This window comes from Pseudochaenichthys georgianus, chromosome 7 (assembly GCF_902827115.2).
Source record: "Pseudochaenichthys georgianus chromosome 7, fPseGeo1.2, whole genome shotgun sequence".
Lineage (NCBI taxonomy): Eukaryota > Metazoa > Chordata > Actinopteri > Perciformes > Channichthyidae > Pseudochaenichthys > Pseudochaenichthys georgianus.
The window spans coordinates 12779134-12801906 of NC_047509.1; the positions used below are offsets into that span (position 1 = coordinate 12779134).

The window sequence follows — 22773 nt, forward strand, 5'->3', positions numbered from 1 at the left end:
AAGAATAAAACATTTTTCTAATGTATTTCACACTTTTGTCTGAGATGCTAACAACCAATTCCCTATTAAAGACATCAAGAGTTGCAAACTGTTACATTTAAAATGATCAAGTAGTCAGATATTACACACAATACTACCTGCCTACATGGCTATTGAAGAGAAGTGGATGCACGTTTGCCAGGAGAGCCAGTATGAATCACTCAAGGGCAGAACAGTGGTGAGCTGTTGAACAACCATGACTATGAAGTCTTATTCTGTTAGGGATTACAAAGGTGAGCTCATAAATATCTTTATTTCTCATATTCATGGTCAGTTGCATCTTCCTGTTCTCTATTTAGACAGTTATCAATCTCAAATTGCATTTAGCTCAAAATCAGTCTCTTGGCATAAGGCATTTTGAGTGCACACACACACACACACACACACACACACACACACACACACACACACACACACACACACACACACACACACACACACACACACACACACACACACACACACACACACACACACACACACACACACACACACACACACACACACACACACACACACACACACACACACACACACACACACACACACACACACACACACACACACACACACACACACACTCTTCCTGCTATGATCTTAGACAATCTGCACACATACACACCTCCCCACTCCAACAGGTTGGAGCATGATACTAAGCTCCAAAGAAGACCACACAGTAATGCAGTGAAACATCCCTGGAAACTCTTTAAACCCAACAAGAACACAAGAACACACTTTCCATCCTCACAATATACTTCTCCCTCTTTCTCTTCCTTGTTATCTATGGTGAGAGTTGCCTTTCCCATATGTCTGCTTATCTCTTTTTAGGAGCTCAAAAGCATGCGGTCAGAGGTCAGATTCATATTTATTTCATGTGTTGCCTCAAGAGAGCAGCAGGCAGCAGTCCTTTGAAGACCTGTGCATGCGGGGAGGCGGATGAGGTTTGGTGGAGGGGGGTCTGACCGAGCAGACGATACAGTTAAACTTCTTTCAATGTAAACTGACCCTCAAATGAAGCAGTGTGGGGTCGGGGTGCAAGGACAAGAGAGGGTGGAGGCACATTTTTTCCTTTCCCGGTCTGCCTGTCCTGTCCGCCCTTGTCTACGTTTTTGGCGTAACCCCACTATGTGCACTGCACAAACCCGCGGCCTGTTAACACAGCCAAACCAGGTGGAGCTGAGCTATTGCAAATGTTCCCTTCTGGTGTCTCACACTTCCAGGGGCCTCATGAACATATGAGACACAGCTGTGAGACAGGCAGAAGAAAAAGAGGGGGTTGGTATATGAAACAGCTTCAAAATAGTTCACTTGGTAAATCCAACGTTTTGGTTAAAAGGAATTTTTAACATTCTGGATTCAGTATCGAATTATTGAATCCTAGTGTATTCCTCTTATAAAAACTATTACGTTTTGCATTATTCAAATGAAACTCCACTTCATGTCTAGGACCTAAACGTTTGGCCATTTAGACTATTAAGCTAAAAGACTCATTTCCATGCAGGTTAAAAACAATTTGAAATATAATATTGGCTAAGCTTTTGAATAATCAGCACTTTACAAATATTTAACAGAATGATAACTGGCACAAATCCGTACCTCATTTTTAATATCTGCATATTATTTGAAAGATTCAGTTTCATTACAGCATCACATGTCCACAAAGCATTCAGAGATTCTATGAGGAACACATGATTGTTTTTGAAAATCCTGCACATTGCAATCCTTCTTCCCATCATCACTCAGTACCTACTTTCACCTGTATCCGGCATATCCTGTCACTACGGCTTCTGTCTGCAGCCAGATATGGTGCAGGGGAACACCAGAGTAGCTCGGGTCTGATTCATAGCTCTCAGCAGTCCAGCCAGACCCATCAGTTATAGCTGGTGTCACTGAGATACCGTTTTAGCAAAGCTTTCCAAAATGCCTGGCTTAGTAGAGCCTTTCCATTGCAGGATGTTATCACTCAGGCCCTCTGTCACTTGTGTCATCGGCACAGAGTCCGGGCTTGACGCTGAGCTGGTGTCTTCGCCTAGCCAGCCACATACTTATCAGCATCCATTACTGAGGTGTGAGGGCCTGATAAAGGTCTCCTCAGGTCCATGCAGCTCCCGGCAGAGGTCCTATTTAGATTGTTGTCTCTGCAGCGAGAGGCCTTGCCCCTTTGACTCTTGCTCTCATCACTCTGTAAGGCTGTGTTAGTCTGTCAATCAGAGGGGACCCTGGGTGCTCAGTCAGCTCCTCTTTAGGGGATGCTGGTCGGAGGAGCCATTAGAGAGGAGGCGGCATAGCCAGACTAGTCCAGGCCAAAATCTGATGAGAAACAGAGGAGCAGCAGGGCCTGGGGTAGAAAGTGGGGGGGATGGGGGGGGGGGGAAGAGGAGCAGGAGGTGGATGTGCTGAGCTATGTGGATTGTGAAGGGAGGGCAGCTCTGTTTTCTATTTGTGAGGATTAGGTTGACAGATCTGTATTTAGTTTCTTTTGGGCCTCTAGCTGCAGCTAATCCCCCTCACCTGCAGCGAGTGCCCCCACTTTCTTTCCTCTGACCCTGCAGCCCCTTACTTCCCCCATGTGCCCCCCCCTCCTGCCCAGTACAAACACTCATCCCAAGACAAGCACATGACTCGTTGCACTCTGTCTCCTCAGGTTAGGGCCTCACACTCGACACACATCTCTGCCGGGCCAAAAGAACAGCAGGGGTCTCAGCCTTTCTGGAACAGAAGAAAAAAGGACCCTTACAACCTGTGGTCTTCCACATGTTAAGATTTTTTCAGCTTGGGTGAGGGGTTGTCCATCATCACCTAGAGATAGCAATTACTCTGAAATTAAGAGCCATTACTACGGAAGCAGCTTGTCAAAGCCACTCAGGGGAAAGGGGGACCTTTGGTAAAGCTGCACATTAGGAAATATTCAGGGTCAGGTCGGGGGCACAGACCTCTTCTCTTTAGATCCCGGCTCCCACACACTCTGATCAGGCCTTCACACTGTGAGAGAAAGACCGCAGTGCCTCCGCAAACATACACAGCGTGCCTGCCAGCAATTGTTGAAGGTGGGGACTGTGTGTGACGTAATAGTTTTAGAATCTAAGCACATTTCTCTGTTTTTACAATACCGTGACATGACTGCAACATGATGCAACAAAGAGAATGAAACAGATTTTGAAAGGTCGTGGACAAATAAATATGTGGGATTTTCTCAAGGCTTAATATTCAGTAATGCTATTTGAATGTTTGGAGCTTAAAAGAGCCATACTTACTCAATAAGTGTCTGATTCATGAACTGCCGAACTGCCTTAAAAACAGAGTAAGCAACATGTGTAGCCCTAAAACACATGTTGGCCAGCAATATCGTTACACACAGCCAGGATCAAAATGATATCTAGAAATCACTTCCACATGGCTGACAGATACAATATATATTAGGATTCTCTTGGACTCTAACCAGTCAATTATCCCCGACCCACCCTACTGGAAACCACCACCCACACAAACAGAAACACATACAGTAGACAACATGTTGGACAAGTAGCAGCACGCTCGCATAAAGGGTCTCATTACTGAGTGTTACAGAGGGGGCTAATGGGGATTTTACTTAGCACCACCAGGCCTAGTAGCTAGTACCTTACACCAATGGGGTGCTAACTCGCCCACACACTACATTCCTGGATGTTATTAATGGACAAAGCTTGGAAATGTGCATGGACCTTTCGCTTGAAAACGAAGACTGGTAGCAGCTTGCCGACTTTTCCAGGCTATGGGCCTGTAAGGACATCAGTAATTGTTAGTGGCATGTTATTAACAACAACAACAACAACAACAACAAAGTGGCAACAAAAGTTAATCATGCTAAGCAGTAGTTGTGTGATGGAAATAATGACCATGTACTCTTATTTACCAGGTGGAAGTAACTGCAGCTACACAGAGCCACAGGGCCACAATCAACAATTATATATACACAGTCTATAGACTATTTGGGATCTACACAAGTGCAGTCAGAGCCTGCAGACCACCCCTACTGACCTACCAAGTGCATTAGAAAATAAATTACAAAAGACAAAATATGATTTAATGTATCCTTAATTATGGAGTTGCCCCTACAAACTAAAGACACATGGCAGATTGGAAATACTTGAATGTTTTTTGTGTACAAACAACTACTTTAACTGCTTTATGTAACTTATGAGGTGCACACACTTCGGGCTAATATGTACACAACGATTTCCCCCAATTGAACCCCATTCAGTAACAGTTAATATAAACTACATTAAAAAATAATGCTTTGAATATATTCTTACCGTGCAAAATATAATATAGCAAAACTAGAGTTATCCTAATTGTTGTTCAGTTTCTTGGGTCCATGTTCTCTTTAAACATCCATGGTCCATGTTCAAAACAAACAATTGTGCAAGGTGAATACTTCCGGATTTAAATTCAGCCAATCAGCCAGCTTCCCAAATCGCGCGAGATGTCCGCAAAACCCTTACGCGGGAACATCCTGGCTTTTATTAAATTCATTTACAGTCGGATGTCAGTGATAATTCAAAATGGGATCCCGTTGTGAGTTATTTTCAGAAATTGACAAGCTCCGTGCTGAACTGCTAAAGAAAGTCGAAGTCATAACACACTGCCAGCGTGTCGAAAAAGAAATTAGCCCGTAAGTTAACATTATATTAAATTGGTTTAGCTAGTTTCAATCCTGGTTCCCAGTGTGATGTAGCAGGTGCCATAGTGGTTCTCCATCAGCAATGCAACGGTCAATGCATCTGGTATTTTAATTTCTTAATTATAATGTACCTTGGCAAATGATTGATTAGTTTGTCAAAGTGCAATTTAGCTAATGTTAGATTTGACTATGCACTGTTATTACGTCACCACACTGATGACAACTGGTTAGCTAATTTATATCTATCTCCCTCACTATCTAGTTAGCCTATGTCTTACAAACATGTGTAGAGTAAGATGATTTGGTTGATTTGACAGTCTTAAGACATAATTAATTCGCCCGAATAATCTTTATTTGGAACATATATAACAGGTATCTTACACAGCAAGGAGTAGTGGAAAGTAACTACATTACACTAAAGTAACAATTAACCACTTAAGTAAGTCTTAAGTGGTTACATTTTGAGGGATTTTGCCTGAATATTTATACTTTCTTATACTCCAGTAGGCTACAATTCAGACGCAATTTGTTATTTTCAATCCACTTTTTATTACTTATTTTGTTATAAGATAAGACTTACACAGGGGAAGATTCAAAATCTTCACATAAGTAGGCTATATAATGTTTTCAACAGTACTGTAATATACTGTAGTCTTTATCACGTTTATATCTCAAATATAAGACTTGTTGACAATATTACAAATTAATGTACAGGGCAATATTGTAAGACCCTTGACCTATCAGGCACTTCCTTATTGTTCAATACTCTCCAACATATATAGATATTCTTGGTGGATCTGAAGTATTAATAAAAAATTCAGATGCCCTTTGCTAGGTTTTTGCTAGCCTATATTCAAAGCACTGTATCTTCTTTTCCAGCGGGGAAATATTGAACCGCATTGAAAACGTTATCCTTGGAATAGTGACAAGTCTTTCCAGAGATGAGGCCCCTGTCCTGGCACTGCCCGACAGATCCAACTGGGACAACACCAGGTAACTTTATTTAAACACGCTGTAGCATGAAGAGCCCACCCTGAACACTGCGGTCATTTGAAACACCGACTTTGTGGAGATCCGTTTAATCCATCTGACCTTTTAAAGATAAACACAAACAGTCGTGTTGTGTAAATAAATAAACATTTACCTACATAGGTTTGGTAGGTCAGGCCACACAAGATGATCACATTAGTGTTTAATCCAACAAGGCTCTCTCTATTTGCATTGAGGGTGACGTTAGGAATCTTAATGGGCAGCCAGGTGGCAGGAAAAAAGTTACTTTCAACTGTGGTTCAGAGAGATTGAAGTTAAAATAACTTCCTGCTGCATAGAAGATGACAGAATGATAGGTATTTTAAATCACTGTCTTACCCACACAAACTCAAATATACAAAGCGCTTTAATGCGAATAGTCTGCAGAGACCTTACGCTCACAACAAAGAAGACTGTCTGGTCTTGTTTGGATCAAACCTTGCCGCAGCTTGAAGCACACTATGGCTCAGCCCTTTCAAATGTGAGAATCCTACAGACTGAGCACCAAAGGTTTCACTCAGGACTCAGGTAGCCCTGAGGGTGTGGGGAATTTCAGATGGCTTACATGTGGGGGGCTGATTTTCAAAGCTAAAAAGTAAATGATGGCTTCTTTTCTTTACTACCCTTCCACTTAAATTTCAATCTGTTTTTCTTTCATTACTTCCCACTTAAGTTTTGACAGTTCCATCGGGCTTCAAATGAATTTAGGAAGTTCTGTCACCACCGTTAGGAGCGACTGTCCGATGTCTGTGGATAAATTTGGTAAGAAGATACGCGCACCTCTGCTGTTATTTTTCTGTTCATGACAACCGAAATTCCTTCAAGTCAAAAAAACTAAAGTTGTGCTGTACTTCATGTGGCTTTCATTTCTATTCATTGTGAACACATGCACGAACTGCACATACGGCAGTAAAAGTCCGACTTAGTTTAGGGTAACAAATTGGAAGAGACAGTGTATGTTGAAAAAGGCTTTTAGGGATCAGTTTACCGCATGGATATCCTAATTAGGAACAGCATTTTCCTCCAGTACTTTTAAAGATGTGATAACTAGATAAAGTATTCATAATAATTTATTTGTTTTATTTTTCCTGTTTAAAGCACAAATTATGAGGATTTTCATGGTCATCTACAAACTTGTGCAGAGCAACTCCTATGCAACCAAAAGGTATTTGTCGTCAGTTCACACTCACACAGGTTTTTCTTGCTAAGAAGTTCTGTTTTGCTGGGTTACTCCTCAGTTTGAAGATGAACATTTTTGTATTCCACAGAGACATCTATTACAACGATACACAGCTGTTTGGTTCACAGAGAAATGTTGATATCATTGTGGATGATATCTCCTGCATGCTAAAGGTTCCTCGCAGATCTCTACATGTGGTAAGTGTGTATGTCCATGTTACTGTGTGTGTGTTTGCATGGTAAAATATACCCACCGAGTGATACAAAACATGTTGGATATGCTTTGTTATTATTAGTCCAGGTGCCACAGGCCAACTCTGTTAGTTTAGTGTTTATTTTCTGCTTCATATTTTCTGAAACACCTGTGGAGTAAAAAGGTTCCTCTGATCAAACAGAACTTGAATGAAAGTTGAATTCAAACCTTTTGAGACGTGTGCAAATGCATGTGTTAATAATATGAGCAAGCAATAACTTGCGTGTCTTACTTTTATGTCAACAGTTGGCCACATCCAAGGGATTGATCTCTGGGGATCTGTGTTATATGGAGGCGGACGGCACAAGGATCGACTGCCGCTCCAGCACGGTTGTAAGTTCCTTCAATAACCCGAACTAGCTGCCCCATTAAGTGAAAAACACACGGAAACATTATATACACTATACTTTAGGGTACTTAAAGTATCTTCATGGTAAAAAGGGTTTAAAATGGTATATTTCATGTTTTTACCATGTGTTTCCCACCAAACAAACTTGACTACAAGTCATGTGTCAGAAAGGACTACATTTAGTTTAGTTGAACTGATTAGTATTTCTGTATTTTGTTTTAGGTTTCTGCAGTTTCATCAAACATTGCAGGGATTAGAAGTATCCTTTGGGATTTGTCTGAGAGTTTTACACTGTGTTCACATGACTTTCCCTTTACGTCACTCTCCGGTACCTCCTGACAATGTCATATATTGTAAGGAAATCGATGCAGGCTCTTTCTTTTCCTCAACCATATACAGATATTGTCTCCTCTGCAAAGTTTGTCATGATAGTAGAGAAGGATGCAACGTTTCAGAGACTGCTGGATGACAACTTCTGCACAAAGCTGTCTCCTTGCATCATGATTACAGTGGGTTCACTTTTTATATATTCTCTTTGATTCCATTTTTAGGAATTTCTCCATAGCCAGTATAAGTGTCTGCATAACCGATGTGTTTGTGTGGAGCAGGGTAAAGGCGTGCCAGATGTGAACAGCAGGTTGATGGTGAGGAAGCTTTGGGACACGCTGCACATCCCCATCTTCGCTCTGGTGGATGCTGACCCGCATGGTAAGCTAACATCTGTCTAAATTGCAAACCTCTCACACATACTAAGTTCACATAGTTCCAAACACTTGCCTGTCTTTTCATCCACACACACACACACACACACACACACACACACACGGTTGTGTTGCTTGTGCCACTAATCCAGCAGATGTTAGCACCTGTGCGCTGCGTCATGGTTTCTAGTCTGACTGTTATTTCCGCTGGCGGGATCTGATCCTGCCGGGATGGCTCAGTTGCCATCAGTACCTCTAAAACCTCTTCCCATCGCATGGCGAGACACATATGTAATGCTTTACTTAGTTCTAAGCTCCGTTGCACACCACGGAGGATAATTGCTCTGGTATGTCGGTGATTGCAGCGTGTCTGTGTGTCTCCCTCTGATTTTTCCCAGGAATTGAGATCATGTGCATCTACAAGTACGGATCATTGGTGAGTCCTGCTATGCCGCTTATTCCTGTACTGTACACTATCCACAGTGTCTTTGTTAGCAATATGTAATGATCTGCTAAACAAACAAATCATCCATCTCGTATATTTAAACTGACAGTGTATGGGGTGAAAATGTGTTAAGTTATTGTGTGGCAAAGTCTTTGTTGACCTCTGGAATGTTTGTGTAATCATCCTCGTGGTCATTAACTTCATTGTGAACATGTGTTGGACATAACCACATCATGTTGGTACTGTATCTTGCTGATTAGTGTGTTTATTTGAGATATATTATGTGTATAAGCATTCTGCGCGTCTGTTTATGTGTGTTTTGATGTGCGTTGCTTTTTCCACAGTCCATGTCGTTTGAGGCCCACAGTCTGACCGTCCCCAGCGTTATGTGGCTAGGCCTCCTCCCCTCTGACCTCCAGAGGTTTGGACTCAACATTTGCTACTTCCTACTTCCTCCTCCTACCTCTAATTGGGATTTTATTCTATATTTGGTTTCTGTTGCTGTCGCCCTCACTTTTTTTCCACTTCAAGCCACTGCATCTTGGAGCAGATAGAGTTTTAAGTATACGTCCCCTTGAACAAGTTAAGGCCAAAATGGCTTTTAGACATACATTTAATTGTAGTCTGTAGACTTCTCTCCTCCTATGTTTCTCCCTAAACATACACATAATAACTCCTCAATGGGAGTCTGTTGAGAATGGGAGGAGACGCACTGCGGAGACGACATTCAACAGAACTGGCTGCTGTCATTTTTAGAAAATCAATTTGGTTCTGTTTAGTTAAATCAACATTTCATTCTTTAGGTTGCGGGTTCCAGAGGACGCTTTGATCCCCCTCACCAAGAGAGATGAAAGTAAACTCATTAGCCTCCTCCAAAGGCCGTACTCAGCCAGCCAACCAGACTGGCTGAAAGAGGTGAGACAGAAAGTGCTCTAGGGGAGAGCTGAGGGGGGAACATGCATAGCTAAATAAAGAGCAATGAAGGGAAGTAACTGAAACTATTACTTCAAGTGAAGTGGCCGTGGGGCTGAAATCATTCATTATTATTAATCATTTTATCTCCATAGCTTTTTGTGTTTGATATCATTTTAGTAGTTCTCATGTCTGTTTAATAAACCTTATTCTGTCCAAACATTAGAAAACCTAATTTTATTTGTTTCCATTCATGAGTATTTGTTCTACCAAAACACTAAAGACATTAAATTGATTGGCTTGATGTTAGCTAACAGATCATTATCAGAGGTCAATAAGCCTTATCAGTAAAAGACAAAGCTGTGAGAGGGAATGTTGTCCATATCACACACACGGCTAATCAAATACACTCCCCGCACCTATGAGCCTTAGGTAAATTAACCTTTTTTTTTTGTATTCCTCAAAGTTTACACAATTTCAACATATTTGCTCATCTGACACACGCTATAGGAATGCATGCGAGAGGACTCTCCGCTCACTGATGCTGAGAATACTTAAGAGCCACTCTGTTCTTTGAGATAAACACCTGAAGATGTATGCCTGTTTGCGACTTCCTCCTGCATGCTCCTTAAATCTGTGTTTGCTCATGTTGCAGATGGAAATGATGCAGCGGAGTAAGGTCAAAGCTGAAATACAGTCACTAGCAGCCATTGCTCCAGATTTCCTCACCAACATTTACCTGCCCAATAAGCTGCGTTATGGAGGCTGGGTTTGAACACAATGCTGCCACCTAGCGGAATAACAAGGGAATTGCTAGAGCTGGTTGCACAATTAAAGAAAGATATTAAATGTATCTGTCCTGCCTGACTCGCCAGACAGATTGAAACATGAGTTTGTTTGGTCTGTATATTTATTAATGCCTGTGTGTGTTTATGTTTTCTAATTGCAGTTCATAAATGTCTACTCCTATAATTAAAGCTAATTCCTATTGACAAGTCAAAGCATGTTGTTGGTCTTGTTTATACTTCCAAGATGTTTGGACGTGCTGCAAAGTCCCAAAACATGCTATGTCGATCAGTTTCATTCATGGAGTTAATTACTCTACAACTGTTTCAGCATTGTCTCGCTGGATTTACAACCACTGAATGCTGGTGCACATAATTGAGCAGATGAGTTATTTATTGTTTTGGAATTGGTATTACTGAGGCAGCCCATTCATTAATGCACAACATGTAACAGCTCGCACTGCTGTTTCTTTCATAACATCTGTTCTCCAGTAGGTGGAGACAGGGTTCTTAGATAGGAGAATTGGGTAACATTGCAAGGTTGATCATGTAAGTAAAGAACCCATTAAAAATGCTCATGATGCAGGTAAACAGTCTGTTAGGCTCGACAGCCGGCTTCAAGGCTTATGTTAAGAGCCGAGGGCCATTTTACTTTATCAATGGGTGCTTACTTTAACCATACATTTTACAGTAGGAGGGTAATTCAGAGGGGGAAAAAAGTATGATAATATTAAATTGGCAGCCTGTCCTACAAAAAACGACCAAATAGGTCGATTGTTTAAGCACCTTAGATTACGAACCATAGCCACGTTTTAAAGTGTAACACCTCTAGTGATCGTGTAAGAAACAAAATGCTCCCGTTTATTCACAAATAACCCTCTCTGTAAAATCCTAAATTGTAGAATAGTTTGGCCATTAAAATGCTTTTTGATTAGATTTCTAGCGAGAAGTGTATATTGTACTTTTAGAATTCACGTCCAGTGGATGTGTAGGATCTATAATTTGATAGATATTACGAAGATGATTTGAGGTCTCGCCAGGATAACGTGTATATGCGGCAGCTTCCATGTAAAGTTAGCGTGGGTGAAAACAGTTTTTCCGGTATCGAAGTTTTCATAATGAAACCGGATATATTCCCCTCACTGTCAAATGATTACACAGTGATATCTGCATTACTCATCCACTAAAAAACATCAGTTTATCCTTGTTAATTATACAATATTGATTTGTTTAAATTGTGTACAATGCTTTTGTGTTTTTAACCTTCGATTCAGAGAAACAAATAGTTTTTTAGGAGTTTAGACACTACAGTTTCCGAAGACACTACACTACCCAGAATCCCCAGCTATCGTTTGGGACTACAACATCTGCCTTGCTTTACAAACCCCGTGATTAGTCATCAAGCCCTGTGATTGGATGTTGGAGTGGCAGTGCGACTTACGCTGAGCGTAACAGCTCTATGAAATGGAATGGAACCACGGCAGACTTTCCAAAACTGGAATTGGACGGGTCCAGCCCCCCCTCCCCCAGAACTACACACGCAACATTATATGGCACGTCTCTTCATAAGACGTTTTCGTATTTCCCACAATTATAAGTTGCCAGTATTAAACTGTGTACACCCTGGAGGTTTAGGGGATACGAAACACAGTGGTGTTATCAAATGTAAAACATTGTGGTGACACGTTATGGGACATAATTCACCTCTCTTATTGTGTTGCCACACGGACCCTTTAGTGGGAACACCTGGAGAGTTAGCCTCCATTCCTGCTAGCTCGTCAAGCAGAGCAGTTGATGTGTTAACCTCTCTGTGATTAATGGATAATAAAGAGTGGAACTCCGTTCTGAATACACCGCCTCCGACTCCCTTTTCCTGGCGCTACACTGGTGACCCTGACGTTTCCGAGAAAGTTTCCGGAAAATTAACGAGCATGGCTGAACGCGATGTGTTCGTAAAGCTGCCGGAATTCTGGGAGCACGCCGCGGAGGCATGGTTCGCACATGTGGAGGCGCACTTCGCCTGCCGACAGGTCCGTGACGGGGACCTGAAATACTATCATGTGGTAACAGCGCTGGGCTGCTCTACGTCGTCCAGGTTGGTGGGATTCATCGCAGCCCCCCCACATCATGGCAAATATGAGGCGATTAAGGCCCTTCTCCTTAAGACATTTAGCTTATCTGCTAAGGAGAGGGCCCGCCAGTTACTTGACATTCAAGGCCTGGGAGACAGCAAGCCATCTCAGCTAATGGAGAAAATGCAAAATCTGCTAGGGGGGGAAGATCCCCGGATTTTATTCACGGAGATTTTCCTGCGTCACTTGCCTCCCCGGGTCCAGACGGCGCTGGCCAACACGCCTGTCACGGAGCCGCGTGCCTTGGCTGAGGAAGCGGATCGTTTTTTCCTGGCTACACAACAGCCCGGTGCAGAGACGTTAGCCGCGACGCACAGCAGCCCATCTGCAGTCAAGACAGCATGGCGGGGGCCGGACACGGCTGTGGCAAGCCGGCGTGGAGACACCGGAGAGTGCTCTTACCACGCACGTTTCGGGACAAGGGCGAAGAGATGCATCGCTCCGTGCAGCTACAAACCCCCGGGAAACGGAGGGGCCGGCGCTCGGTAGTGGCCCTGAGCGTCGGCGGCACGTGCAGGCTCCTCTTCGTCAGCGACAGCGTTTCGGGGAGCCTGTTTCTGTGTGACACGGGCGCTCAACGGAGCGTAGTTCCAGCGTCGAGTGAAGACGTCGCCCGTGGGGGGCACGGACCGCGATTGACGACGGCTAACGGCGGTCCCATTCGCACGTACGGCGTGAGGCCTATGTGTTTGTGCATCGGAGGACAGCGTTTCAGCTGGGATTTCGTGACAGCAGATATTTCTTTTCCCCTCCTCGGAGCAGATTTTTTGTGTGCTCATGGACTCTTAGTGGACGTTAAGAATAGGCGTTTGATTGATGCCTTGACGTTTTCTTCCCTCGTGTGCACACTTGGCAGCGCAGCGTACGACGGGCTGTCGGGCTCGCTGTCAGGGGCAGACACGTTTCTCAGACTGTTGGCCGAGTTTCCAGACCTGTCGCTGCCCACCTTCTCTGCGCTCACCACTAAGCATGGCGTGTAGCACCACGTCACTACCGGGGGGCCTCCTGTCTACACCAGGGCCCGGCGGTTGAACCCTTCTAAGCTGGCTGTGGCGAGGGCGGAGTTTGCAACCATGGAGCGCCTGGGCATTGTCCGCCGCTCTGACAGTCCTTGGGCTTCCCCCCTGCACGTCGTCCCCAAACCGAACGGCGGGTTCCGCCCGTGCGGGGATTACCGCCGACTCAACGACGCCACTACGCCTGACCGCTATCCGGTGCCGCACATTCAGGACTTTTCGGCTCATCTGGCCGGTACGGGGGTGTTTTCCAAGGTGGACCTGGTGCGTGGATACCACCAGGTGCCCATGCACCCCCTGGACATTCCCAAGACGGCAGTGATAACACCTTTTGGACTTTTTGAGTTCCTGCGGATGCCTTTTGGACTCAAGAATGCCGCTCAGACGTTCCAGCGCCTGATGGATTCGGTACTGCGGGACCTGCCGTTTGTGTTCGTCTACCTCAACGACATACTCGTCGCCAGCGCTTCAGTGCAGGAGCACCTGTCCCACCTCCGAGCCCTTTTCACACGGCTCAACGAACACGGATTAATCATCAATCCGGCAAAGTGCCAGTTCGGGGTGTCGGACATCGATTTCCTGGGGCACCGCGTCACCAAGGGCGGTGCGACACCTCTGCCAGCGAAGGTGGAGGCTGTTGCGGCTTTTCCTCGCCCGCTCACAGCCCGGTCGCTCCGTGAGTTTCTGGGGATGGTGACCTTCTACCACCGTTTCATCGCCCGGGCCGCACACATCATGCGGCCGCTGTATGAAGCTTTGAAAGGCAAGACCCCCGTCCAGGCGATCGACTGGACAGCAGAGGCGGACGGCGCTTTTGCTGAGGTCAAGACCGCGTTGGCTCAGGCGGCTTTGCTGGCACACCCATCATCTACGGCTCCCATCTCCATCACCACGGACGCGTCGGACTACGCGGTCGGCGCAGTGCACGAGCAGTGGGTGGAGGGCGCTTGGCAGCCGCTCGCCTTTTTCAGCCGCCAGCTGACGCCCAGAGAACGCAGGTACAGCGCCTTTGACCGAGAGCTCCTTGGACTTTATTTGGCCGTGCGGCACTTCCGTTTCATGCTGGAAGGCCGTGAATTTACGGCGTTTGTCGACCACAAGCCGCTCACCTTCGCCATGTCAAAAGTGGCGGAGCCTTGGTCGGCACGTCAGCAGCGGCAGCTTTCCTACATATCAGAGTTCACTACGGACATTAAGCATGTGGCTGGCAAGTCGAACCTGGTTGCTGATTGCCTCTCCAGAGTCGTCATCGGTGCCGTCCAGTTGGGCCTGGACTATACTCGCATGGCGGCGGACCAGGTCACAGATCCCAGGTGGAGGGCGCGGGGCTGCGCTTGGAGGACGTAGTGTTCGGCGACGCGGGCATTACCCTCCTGTGTGACGTTTCCACGGGCCTGGCGCGGCCTGTCGTCCCTGCCAGCTGGAGGCGCTCTGTGTTCGAAGCGGTGCACGGCCTATCACACCCCGGCGTTAAACCTTCGGTGCGCTTGGTGGCCGCGAAGTTCGTCTGGCATGGGCTGAAAAAGGATGTGAGGACTTGGGCCAGGGAGTGCGTGGCTTGTCAACGCGCTAAGGTGCACCGCCACACGAAGGCCCCGTTGGAGCGTTTCCTGGTGCCTGAGAGGAGGTTTGATCATGTCAACATTGACCTGGTTGGTCCGTTGCCTTCCTCTCAGGGGTTTTCCTACCTCCTCACCATGGTGGACAGAACGACCCGTTGGCCGGAGGCAGTTCCGCTCGTTTCGACATCAGCCGCAGATGTTGCCCGGGCCTTCATTGCAACGTGGGTTTGTCGTTTTGGCACCCCGTCAGACATTTCCTCAGACAGGGGCTCTCAGTTCACGTCCGAGCTCTGGAACGCTGTGGCAGGCAGTTTGGGGGTCAAGCTGCACAGGACTACCGCTTACCACCCTCAGGCTAACGGCCTCTGCGAGCGCTTTCATCGCTCCATGAAGGCGTCCCTCAAGGCGTCCCTCAAGGCCGGCCTTACGGACGGTAACTGGGTCGACAAGCTGCCCTGGGTGATGCTGGGCCTGAGGACCGCACCTAAGGAAGATCTGCAGTGTTCTACAGCGGAGATGGTCTACGGTCAGCCGCTGAGAGTTCCGGGGGATTTCCTCCCAAATGCGTCAGCTCCCTGGTCTGCCACGGCCCAGCGAGTTTTTCTGCGTGACGCGGCGGAGGCTTTCGCTCCAGTCCCGACTACTCAGCACGGTGCGCCAGGGTCTCAAGTTCCCGCGGAGCTACGCTCGGCTGGGCACGTCTTCATCCGTCACGACGCACACAGGGGCCCCCTGCAGCCCCCTTACGACGGACCTTTCCGGGTTTTGGAACACGGTGAAAAACACCTGGTGGTCGACATGGGCGGTAAGGCTGAGCACGTCTCGGTTGACCGGGTGAAGGCTGCTCACTTGGACGTGGACCGGCCGGTGGTGCTGGCTCGGCCGCCGAGACGGGGCCGACCCCCGGCTTTGATTCCTGTCAGGGAGTGTGGACCTGTTGTTCCGGTCCCTCCTCTGTCAGGGGCCGCACGGGCGGAGGTCGCTGTACCGACTCCGGTGCGCAGGTCTCGTGGGGGCAGGCGGTTTGTTCCTCCCCGCCATACGGATTTTGTTTACACGTGAATTCTGGGGGGGCTTGTGTGGTGACACGTTATGGGACATAATTCACCTCTCTTATTGTGTTGCCACACGGACCCTTTAGTGGGAACACCTGGAGAGTTAGCCTCCATTCCTGCTAGCTCGTCAAGCAGAGCAGTTGATGTGTTAACCTCTCTGTGATTAATGGATAATAAAGAGTGGAACTCCGTTCTGAATACACCGCCTCCGACTCCCTTTTCCTGGCGCTACAACATATAATTAATAAATGGGTGAAATAATATACCCACATGACACCTAAGGTCAGAAGAGCTTTATTTAACAGCTGGTCTTATGCCTGTGACCCCATTGATAAGCCTGAAACATGCACTTGTCAAGGTTCAGAGGCAAATTTTGCAAATATGGCAGTAGCCATCAATCATTTTAAGATAAGATAAGATATTATTTTTGTTACAGCAGCATACTACTTTGTTCTACTCCACTACAATTCAGAGGTTAACCTGGTATTTGTATTCCGCTACATGTATTTTAGTTACTTTGCAGATTCTGATTAATGATGTGAAATATAAACAACCCTTAAATCAGACTTTAGTTACACCCAGGGGCGTCGCCTGGACCTGGAAACATTCGGGGCTTAGCCCACAGTGGCGGTGCTACAGTCGAATTTTCTACTGCAAGACTCCCCACACGCACATACACAATTGCGCCATCTGGTGTCACAAACGTGTGCCTGCATTAGCTTTGTTACGGCAATGGATTGTGGGAGATTCTCATAGCACGTGAGGATCTCTTGAGGGTACGGTGCCTGTATTATCTCGGTGGACAAAATGTATGTTTTTATTTTAGAAGGACAATAACGTACTGTTGTGTTTGTTTAGTTTAATGTTAATTGTTTAATGCTCACAGTCACAGCAACCATTTTTTGTGTGATTGGCTATTTGTTTTATATGATTTATCAACGTGAAGAACCAGCACCTTACCGTGGTAGAGAGGTTTGTGTGCCCTGATGAACCTGGGGGCTGTGTTGTCTGGAACCTTGTGTTCCTGGTAGGGTCTCCCATGGCAAATTGGTCTCAGGCAAGGGGCCAGACAAAGATTGGTTCAAAAGACCTCATGAAAGGAAAAACAAGAAGTGAGGATACCCGGCCCGGAGGAAGCCCGGGGTCCCCTTCTGGAGCCAGGCCCAGAAGGAGGACTCGTCGGCGAGCGTCTGGTGGCCGGGCTTGCCACGGAGCCCGGCCGGGCCCAGCCCGAAAAGGCAACGTGGGCAACACCTCCGCTTCTCTGTCCCGCGGGCCCACCACCTACGGGAAACATCGATGGGGTCGGGTGCGCTGCCAGACGGGTGGCAGTGAAAGCGGAGGGTCTCGACGGACCAGACCCGGGCGACAGAAGCTGGCTTTGGGGACGTGGAACGTCACCTCTCTGGGGGGGAAGGAGCCGGAGCTTGTGCGGGAGGTGGAGCGGTACCAGTTGGATCTGGTTGGGCTCACCTCTACGCACAGCGTCGGCTCTGGAACCTTACTTCTGGATAGGGGTTGGACTCTATTCTTCTCCGGAGTTGCTCAAGGTGTGAGGCGCCGGGCGGGTGTGGGGATACTCACAAGTCCCCGGTTAGGTGCTTCGTTGTTGGAGTTTACCCCAGTGGACGAGAGGGTCGCCTCCCTACGCCTGCGGGTTATGGGGGGGAAAACTCTGACTGTTGTGTGTGCTTATGCACCCAACAGCAGTTCAGAGTATTCGGCCTTCTTGGAGACCCTGGAAAGAGTCCTGTATGGGGCTCCTGAAGGGGACTCCTTAGTCTTGCTGGGAGACTTCAACGCACATGTGGGCAATGATGGAGACACTTGGAGGGGCGTGATTGGGAGGAATGGCCCCCCTGATCTGAACCGGAGTGGTGGTTTGTTACTGGACTTCTGTGCTAGTCATGGATTGGCCATAACAAACACCATGTTCGAACATAAGGATGCTCATAAGTGTACGTGGTACCAGAGCACCCTAGGCAGAAGGTCCATGATCGATTTCGTTATCGTATCATCGGACCTGAGGCCGTATGTTTTGGACACTCGGGTAAAGAGAGGGGCGGAGTTGTCAACTGATCACCATCTGGTGGTGAGTTGGGTCGAGTGGCGGGGGAAGCCTCTGGATAGACCTGGTAAGCCCAAACGTGTAGTTCGGGTGAACTGGGAACGTCTGGAGGAGGCCCAAGTTCAGGAGGCCTTCAACTCACACCTCCGGCGGAGCTTTTCGGGCATTCCTGTGGAGGTTGGGGACATTGAACCAGAGTGGTCGGTGTTCAAAGCCTCTATTGCTGAAGCCGCGGTGGGGAGCTGTGGTCTCAAGGTCTTAGGTGCCTCAAGGGGCGGTAACCCTCGAACCTCCTGGTGGACACCGGTGGTCAGGGAAGCCGTCCGACTGAAGAAGGAGGCCTTCAGGGATTTGTTATCCCGGGGGACTCCCGAAGCAGTTGCAAGGTACCGACAGGCCCGAAGGGCAGCAGCCTCATCCGTGGCCGAGGCAAAGCAGCGGGTGTGGGAGAAGTTCGGAGAAGACATGGAGAAGGACTTTCGGGCGGCACCAAAGTTGTTCTGGAAAACTGTCCGACACCTCAGGAGGGGGAAGCAGGGAACCATCCAAGCTGTGTACAGTAAGGATGGGACGTTGTTGACCTCAACTGATGGAGTGTTGGGACGTTGGAAGGAACACTTTGAGGAACTCCTGAACCCGACAACTCCGCCCTCTATGTTAGAGGCAGAGCTGGAGTATGACGGGGGATCAACGCCAATCTCCCGGGGGGAGGTCACTGAGGTCGTCAAACAACTCCACAGTGGCAAAGCCCCGGGGGTGGATGAGATCCGCCCGGAAATGCTGAAGGCTCTGGGTGTTGAGGGACTGTCATGGTTGACACGTCTCATCAACGTTGCGTGGAAGTCGGAAACGGTACCGAAGGAGTGGCAGACCGGGGTGGCGGTCCCCCTTTTCAAAAAGGGGGATCAGAGGGTGTGTGCCAATTACAGAGGCATCACACTACTCAGCCTCCCCGGGAAAGTTTACTCCAAGGTACTCGAAAGGAGGGTCAGGCCGATTGTCGAACCTCAGATTGAGGAGGAACAATGCGGATTCCGTCCTGGTCGTGGAACGACGGATCAGCTTTTTACTCTCGCAAGGATCCTGGAGGGGGCCTGGGAGTACGCTTATCCGGTCTACATGTGTTTTGTAGACTTGGAGAAGGCGTATGACCGGGTTCCCAGGGAGTTACTGTGGGAGGTGCTGCGGGAGTATGGGGTGAGGGGGTCTCTACTCAGGGCCATCCAATCTCTGTACTCCCAAAGCGAGAGCTGTGTCCGGGTCCTCGGCAGTAAGTCGGACCCATTTCCGGTGAGGGTTGGCCTCCGCCAGGGCTGCGCTTTGTCACCAATCCTGTTTGTAATATACATGGATCGGATTTCGAGGCGTAGTCGTGGGGGGGGGGGTCTGCAGTTCGGTGGACTAAGGATTGCACCACTGCTTTTTGCAGATGATGTGGTTCTGATGGCTTCATCGGTCTGCGACCTTCAGCACTCACTGGATCGGTTCGCAACCGAGTGTGAAGCGGCTGGGATGAGGATCAGCACCTCCAAATCTGAGGCCATGGTTCTCAGCAGGAAACCGATGGACTGTCCACTCCAAGTAGGGAATGAGTCCTTACCCCAAGTGAAGGAGTTCAAGTATCTCGGGGTCTTGTTCTCGAGTGAGGGATCAATGGAGCGTGAGATGGGCCGGAGAATCGGAGCAGCGGGAGCGGTATTGCAGTCGCTTTACCGCACCGTTGTGACGAAAAGGGAGCTGAGCCGGAAGGCAAAGCTCTCTGTCTACCGGGCCATTTTCGTTCCTACCCTCACCTATGGTCATGAAGGATGGGTCATGACCGAAAGAACGAGATCGCGGATACAAGCGGCCGAGATGGGTTTCCTCCGCCGGGTGGCTGGTGTCTCCCTTAGAGATAAGGTGAGAAGTTCGGTCATCAGGGAGGGACTCGGAGTTGAGCCGCTCCTCCTTCGCGTCGAAAGAAGCCAGTTGAGGTGGTTCGGGCACCTAGTTAGGATGCCACCTGGGCGCCTCCCTAGGGAGGTGTTCCAGGCACGTCCAGCTGGGAAGAGACCAAGGGGTAGACCTAGGACCAGGTGGAGGGATTATATCTCTTCGCTGGCCTGGGAGCGCCTTGGGATCCCCCAGTCAGAGCTGGTTGATGTCGCCAGGGAAAAGAAAGTTTGGGGCTCTCTGCTGGAACTGCTACCCCCGCGACCCGACCATGGATAAGCGGGAGAAGATGGATGGATGGATGGAACGTGATCATCAATAGCTAATCTGAGCACCAGAACCCAGCTCACATGTCCTTTTATGCTGTCCATTGAAATGCAGGTATGTGAGTTTTGTACACCAGTTTATTTATGTTTAATGTTTCACATTGCTCCACATGATGCCTTGACTACAAAGTCTTCCATGTTTCTACGCTTCTTCCTCTGTCACAGTTTCGGGAATATCAAGATCATTGCACAGGGCCTTGGTCTTGTCATAGACCTCATGTGCTTTCTTGTTACTTCGGTAAGTTTTCAGTGTGTTCTCAACTGCTGTTTTGTAATCTACTGCCTGCACCAAGTCAATTGTTTCTTTCTGCAGGTATTTGTGTAGGCCCTGAGTGGTTGAGAGCAGTGTCTGGAAGCCCTGAGTGGTTGAGAGCAGTGTCTGGAACATGACAAGCATGTAGATGGTACTGCATTTTCAAAGCTTGCTTTCCAGTCCCTTTGCTAGAGGGGCTGAAAGGCTCCCTAAAGTCTTAATCAAAGCAGGGAGGTTTTTGACATCCCCAGCAAACAAGGTGTTTGTCCCCTACCTCTAGCTGTTTCTGAAATGTTTGCAATCTCTGATGGTGGACAAGAGATGTGGAGAAGAAAGAGTAGAGACACTCCAGGAGATCAACGCAGGTATGTGAGTTTTGTACACCAGTTTGTATAAGTTTAATGTTTCACATTGCTTGTGAAAAATATACTACCACTATACGATCACAGATGTTTTGTTGTTGACTGGACACTTATTTTGTAAAAGAGATAGCATGTGAGGATCTCTTAAGCAATGCAGCTCATGTGTCCTTTTTATATGCTGTCCATTGAAATGCAGGAAAGTAATCAGCTCTGAGTGATCTGTTGCCGAGGGGACACTACACCGGAGTTACATAAGCAGAGATAAAGTGCTATTTTTGGGGGAACTCACCTCCTCTGGGGTCCCCCAGGAAGATTTTTTTTAAATATTGAAGTTAAAAGCATCAATCTTGTGCACTTTGAGAGCAACATTAAGAGATATGGATACATCTCTTAACACCCATATATCAAAGAATCAGAATCAGAAACGGATTTATTATTTTAAAACACTTCATTTTCCAATTAAATCATAAACTATGTCAAATTATTAGAAGTTGTTAGTAATCAGATTAAACAGAAAAAAGGGATGGAAGGAGGAAATAATAATCCCTCATCTCTTGCTGCTTCCCTCATCACTTGCTGTTTGCGGTTGAAATGATCTCTTTTGCTGGCCAAACATGCTGGATGGAAAGCAGTGATGTCTCACTTGCCTTGGCCCTGTATCTGCAGTCCCTAAATCAGTCATGTTACCCATTGACTCTTGTCTGTTCTGGGGTTCCTGTTCATTGTTGTCTCCATTGTCGTTCTTGTCTGTTGTATCTCCTTCTTGTGTGTCCCTTTCTCCTGTTCCCCTTTCTTCATCCTCTACTCTGTTTGGCTCATCTGTGATGACTGTGTAGGTAAACACAAACAAGTATGTAAGTCAATCAGTTTCCAGCTCTGTCAAATAAATGAATTTCAAGATACACACATTTGTCTTCATTAAAATGAGTGTCACCACACACAAAATGTAATACTAACCAATTGAAAATAGTTACATTTACATTGGAAACCTCTTGCAGATATCACTGTTAGAGTAGTTATCTGCCAATAGGACAGAATCATTCCTACAAATGCAGTTTGAGTAATTCACTTAATATATTCACTTAACACTTTAATATAGTCATTTTCACTTAATACTCTATAGTCATCTTTCTGCATTCAACACTAAGGAAAGCTGTACAATTTGACATGATAATGAGGAAAAAAGGCCTCAGACAATGCAGATAATTTTTTGATCATATCAATTTTAAGATGGGGGTCAAGGCTTAATATTTGGGAGCATAGTGTCCCTTGCCCCCTTTCAGGAGCCCCACTGGATTAGCTTTGATCTGAAATATTTGTATATAAAGCTTGTTAGCTGGCGGTCCATCTCATAATGTTCACATAGAAACTAGCTGTCAATAGGAAATATCAATCAGAAGAATTATAATTTCATGCAAAAATCTGTCACAAAAAGAGGTTGCACATTTAAATGCAGGTGTTGTTATGGCAACGTCAGTGGCCAAACTGCCACATTTACTGCTGCAAATACGTTCAAACATGCTGTCGACACGTAAAGCAGTGGCAACTATGCCACCATTGCAGCTGACTTTTTCTCAGAAATACTGTCACATAACATCCATATATTTCAGTGCTAGGTTGATGCTTAGCTAAGCTAACTATGAAACACTTTAACTGACAGGACTCAGGATCAACTGTGTAATGTAAGGTAGCTTCTAGCTTCATGTCGAACACTG

At 46.9% G+C, this 22773-nt stretch overlaps 1 protein-coding gene across 1 annotated transcript; it reads left to right on the forward strand.

Moving 5' to 3' along the window:
• Window positions 1-4580: 4580 nt before the first annotated feature.
• Window positions 4581-10524, forward strand: spo11 (SPO11 initiator of meiotic double stranded breaks). The gene is made up of 13 exons (XM_034087955.1): window positions 4581-4690; window positions 5579-5692; window positions 6402-6490; window positions 6827-6893; window positions 6997-7105; window positions 7407-7493; window positions 7732-7768; window positions 7909-8018; window positions 8118-8217; window positions 8609-8646; window positions 9000-9076; window positions 9459-9570; window positions 10223-10524. Exons 1-13 carry the CDS (start codon window positions 4581-4583, stop codon window positions 10340-10342), a joined length of 1170 nt encoding a protein of 389 aa, XP_033943846.1. The 3' UTR covers window positions 10343-10524.
• The last annotated feature ends 12249 nt before the right edge of the window (window positions 10525-22773 follow it).

Excerpts from the sequence above, each read along its gene's own strand:
- spo11 (XM_034087955.1), top strand. The coding sequence starts at position 4,581 with ATGGGATCCCGTTGTGAGTTATTTTCAGAAATTGACAAGCTCCGTGCT. Across the intron at positions 6,894-6,996 it reads AACTCCTATGCAACCAAAAG|AGACATCTATTACAACGATA; the intron begins GTATTTGTCGTC and ends TGTATTCCACAG. Across the intron at positions 7,106-7,406 it reads CTCGCAGATCTCTACATGTG|TTGGCCACATCCAAGGGATT; the intron begins GTAAGTGTGTAT and ends TTATGTCAACAG.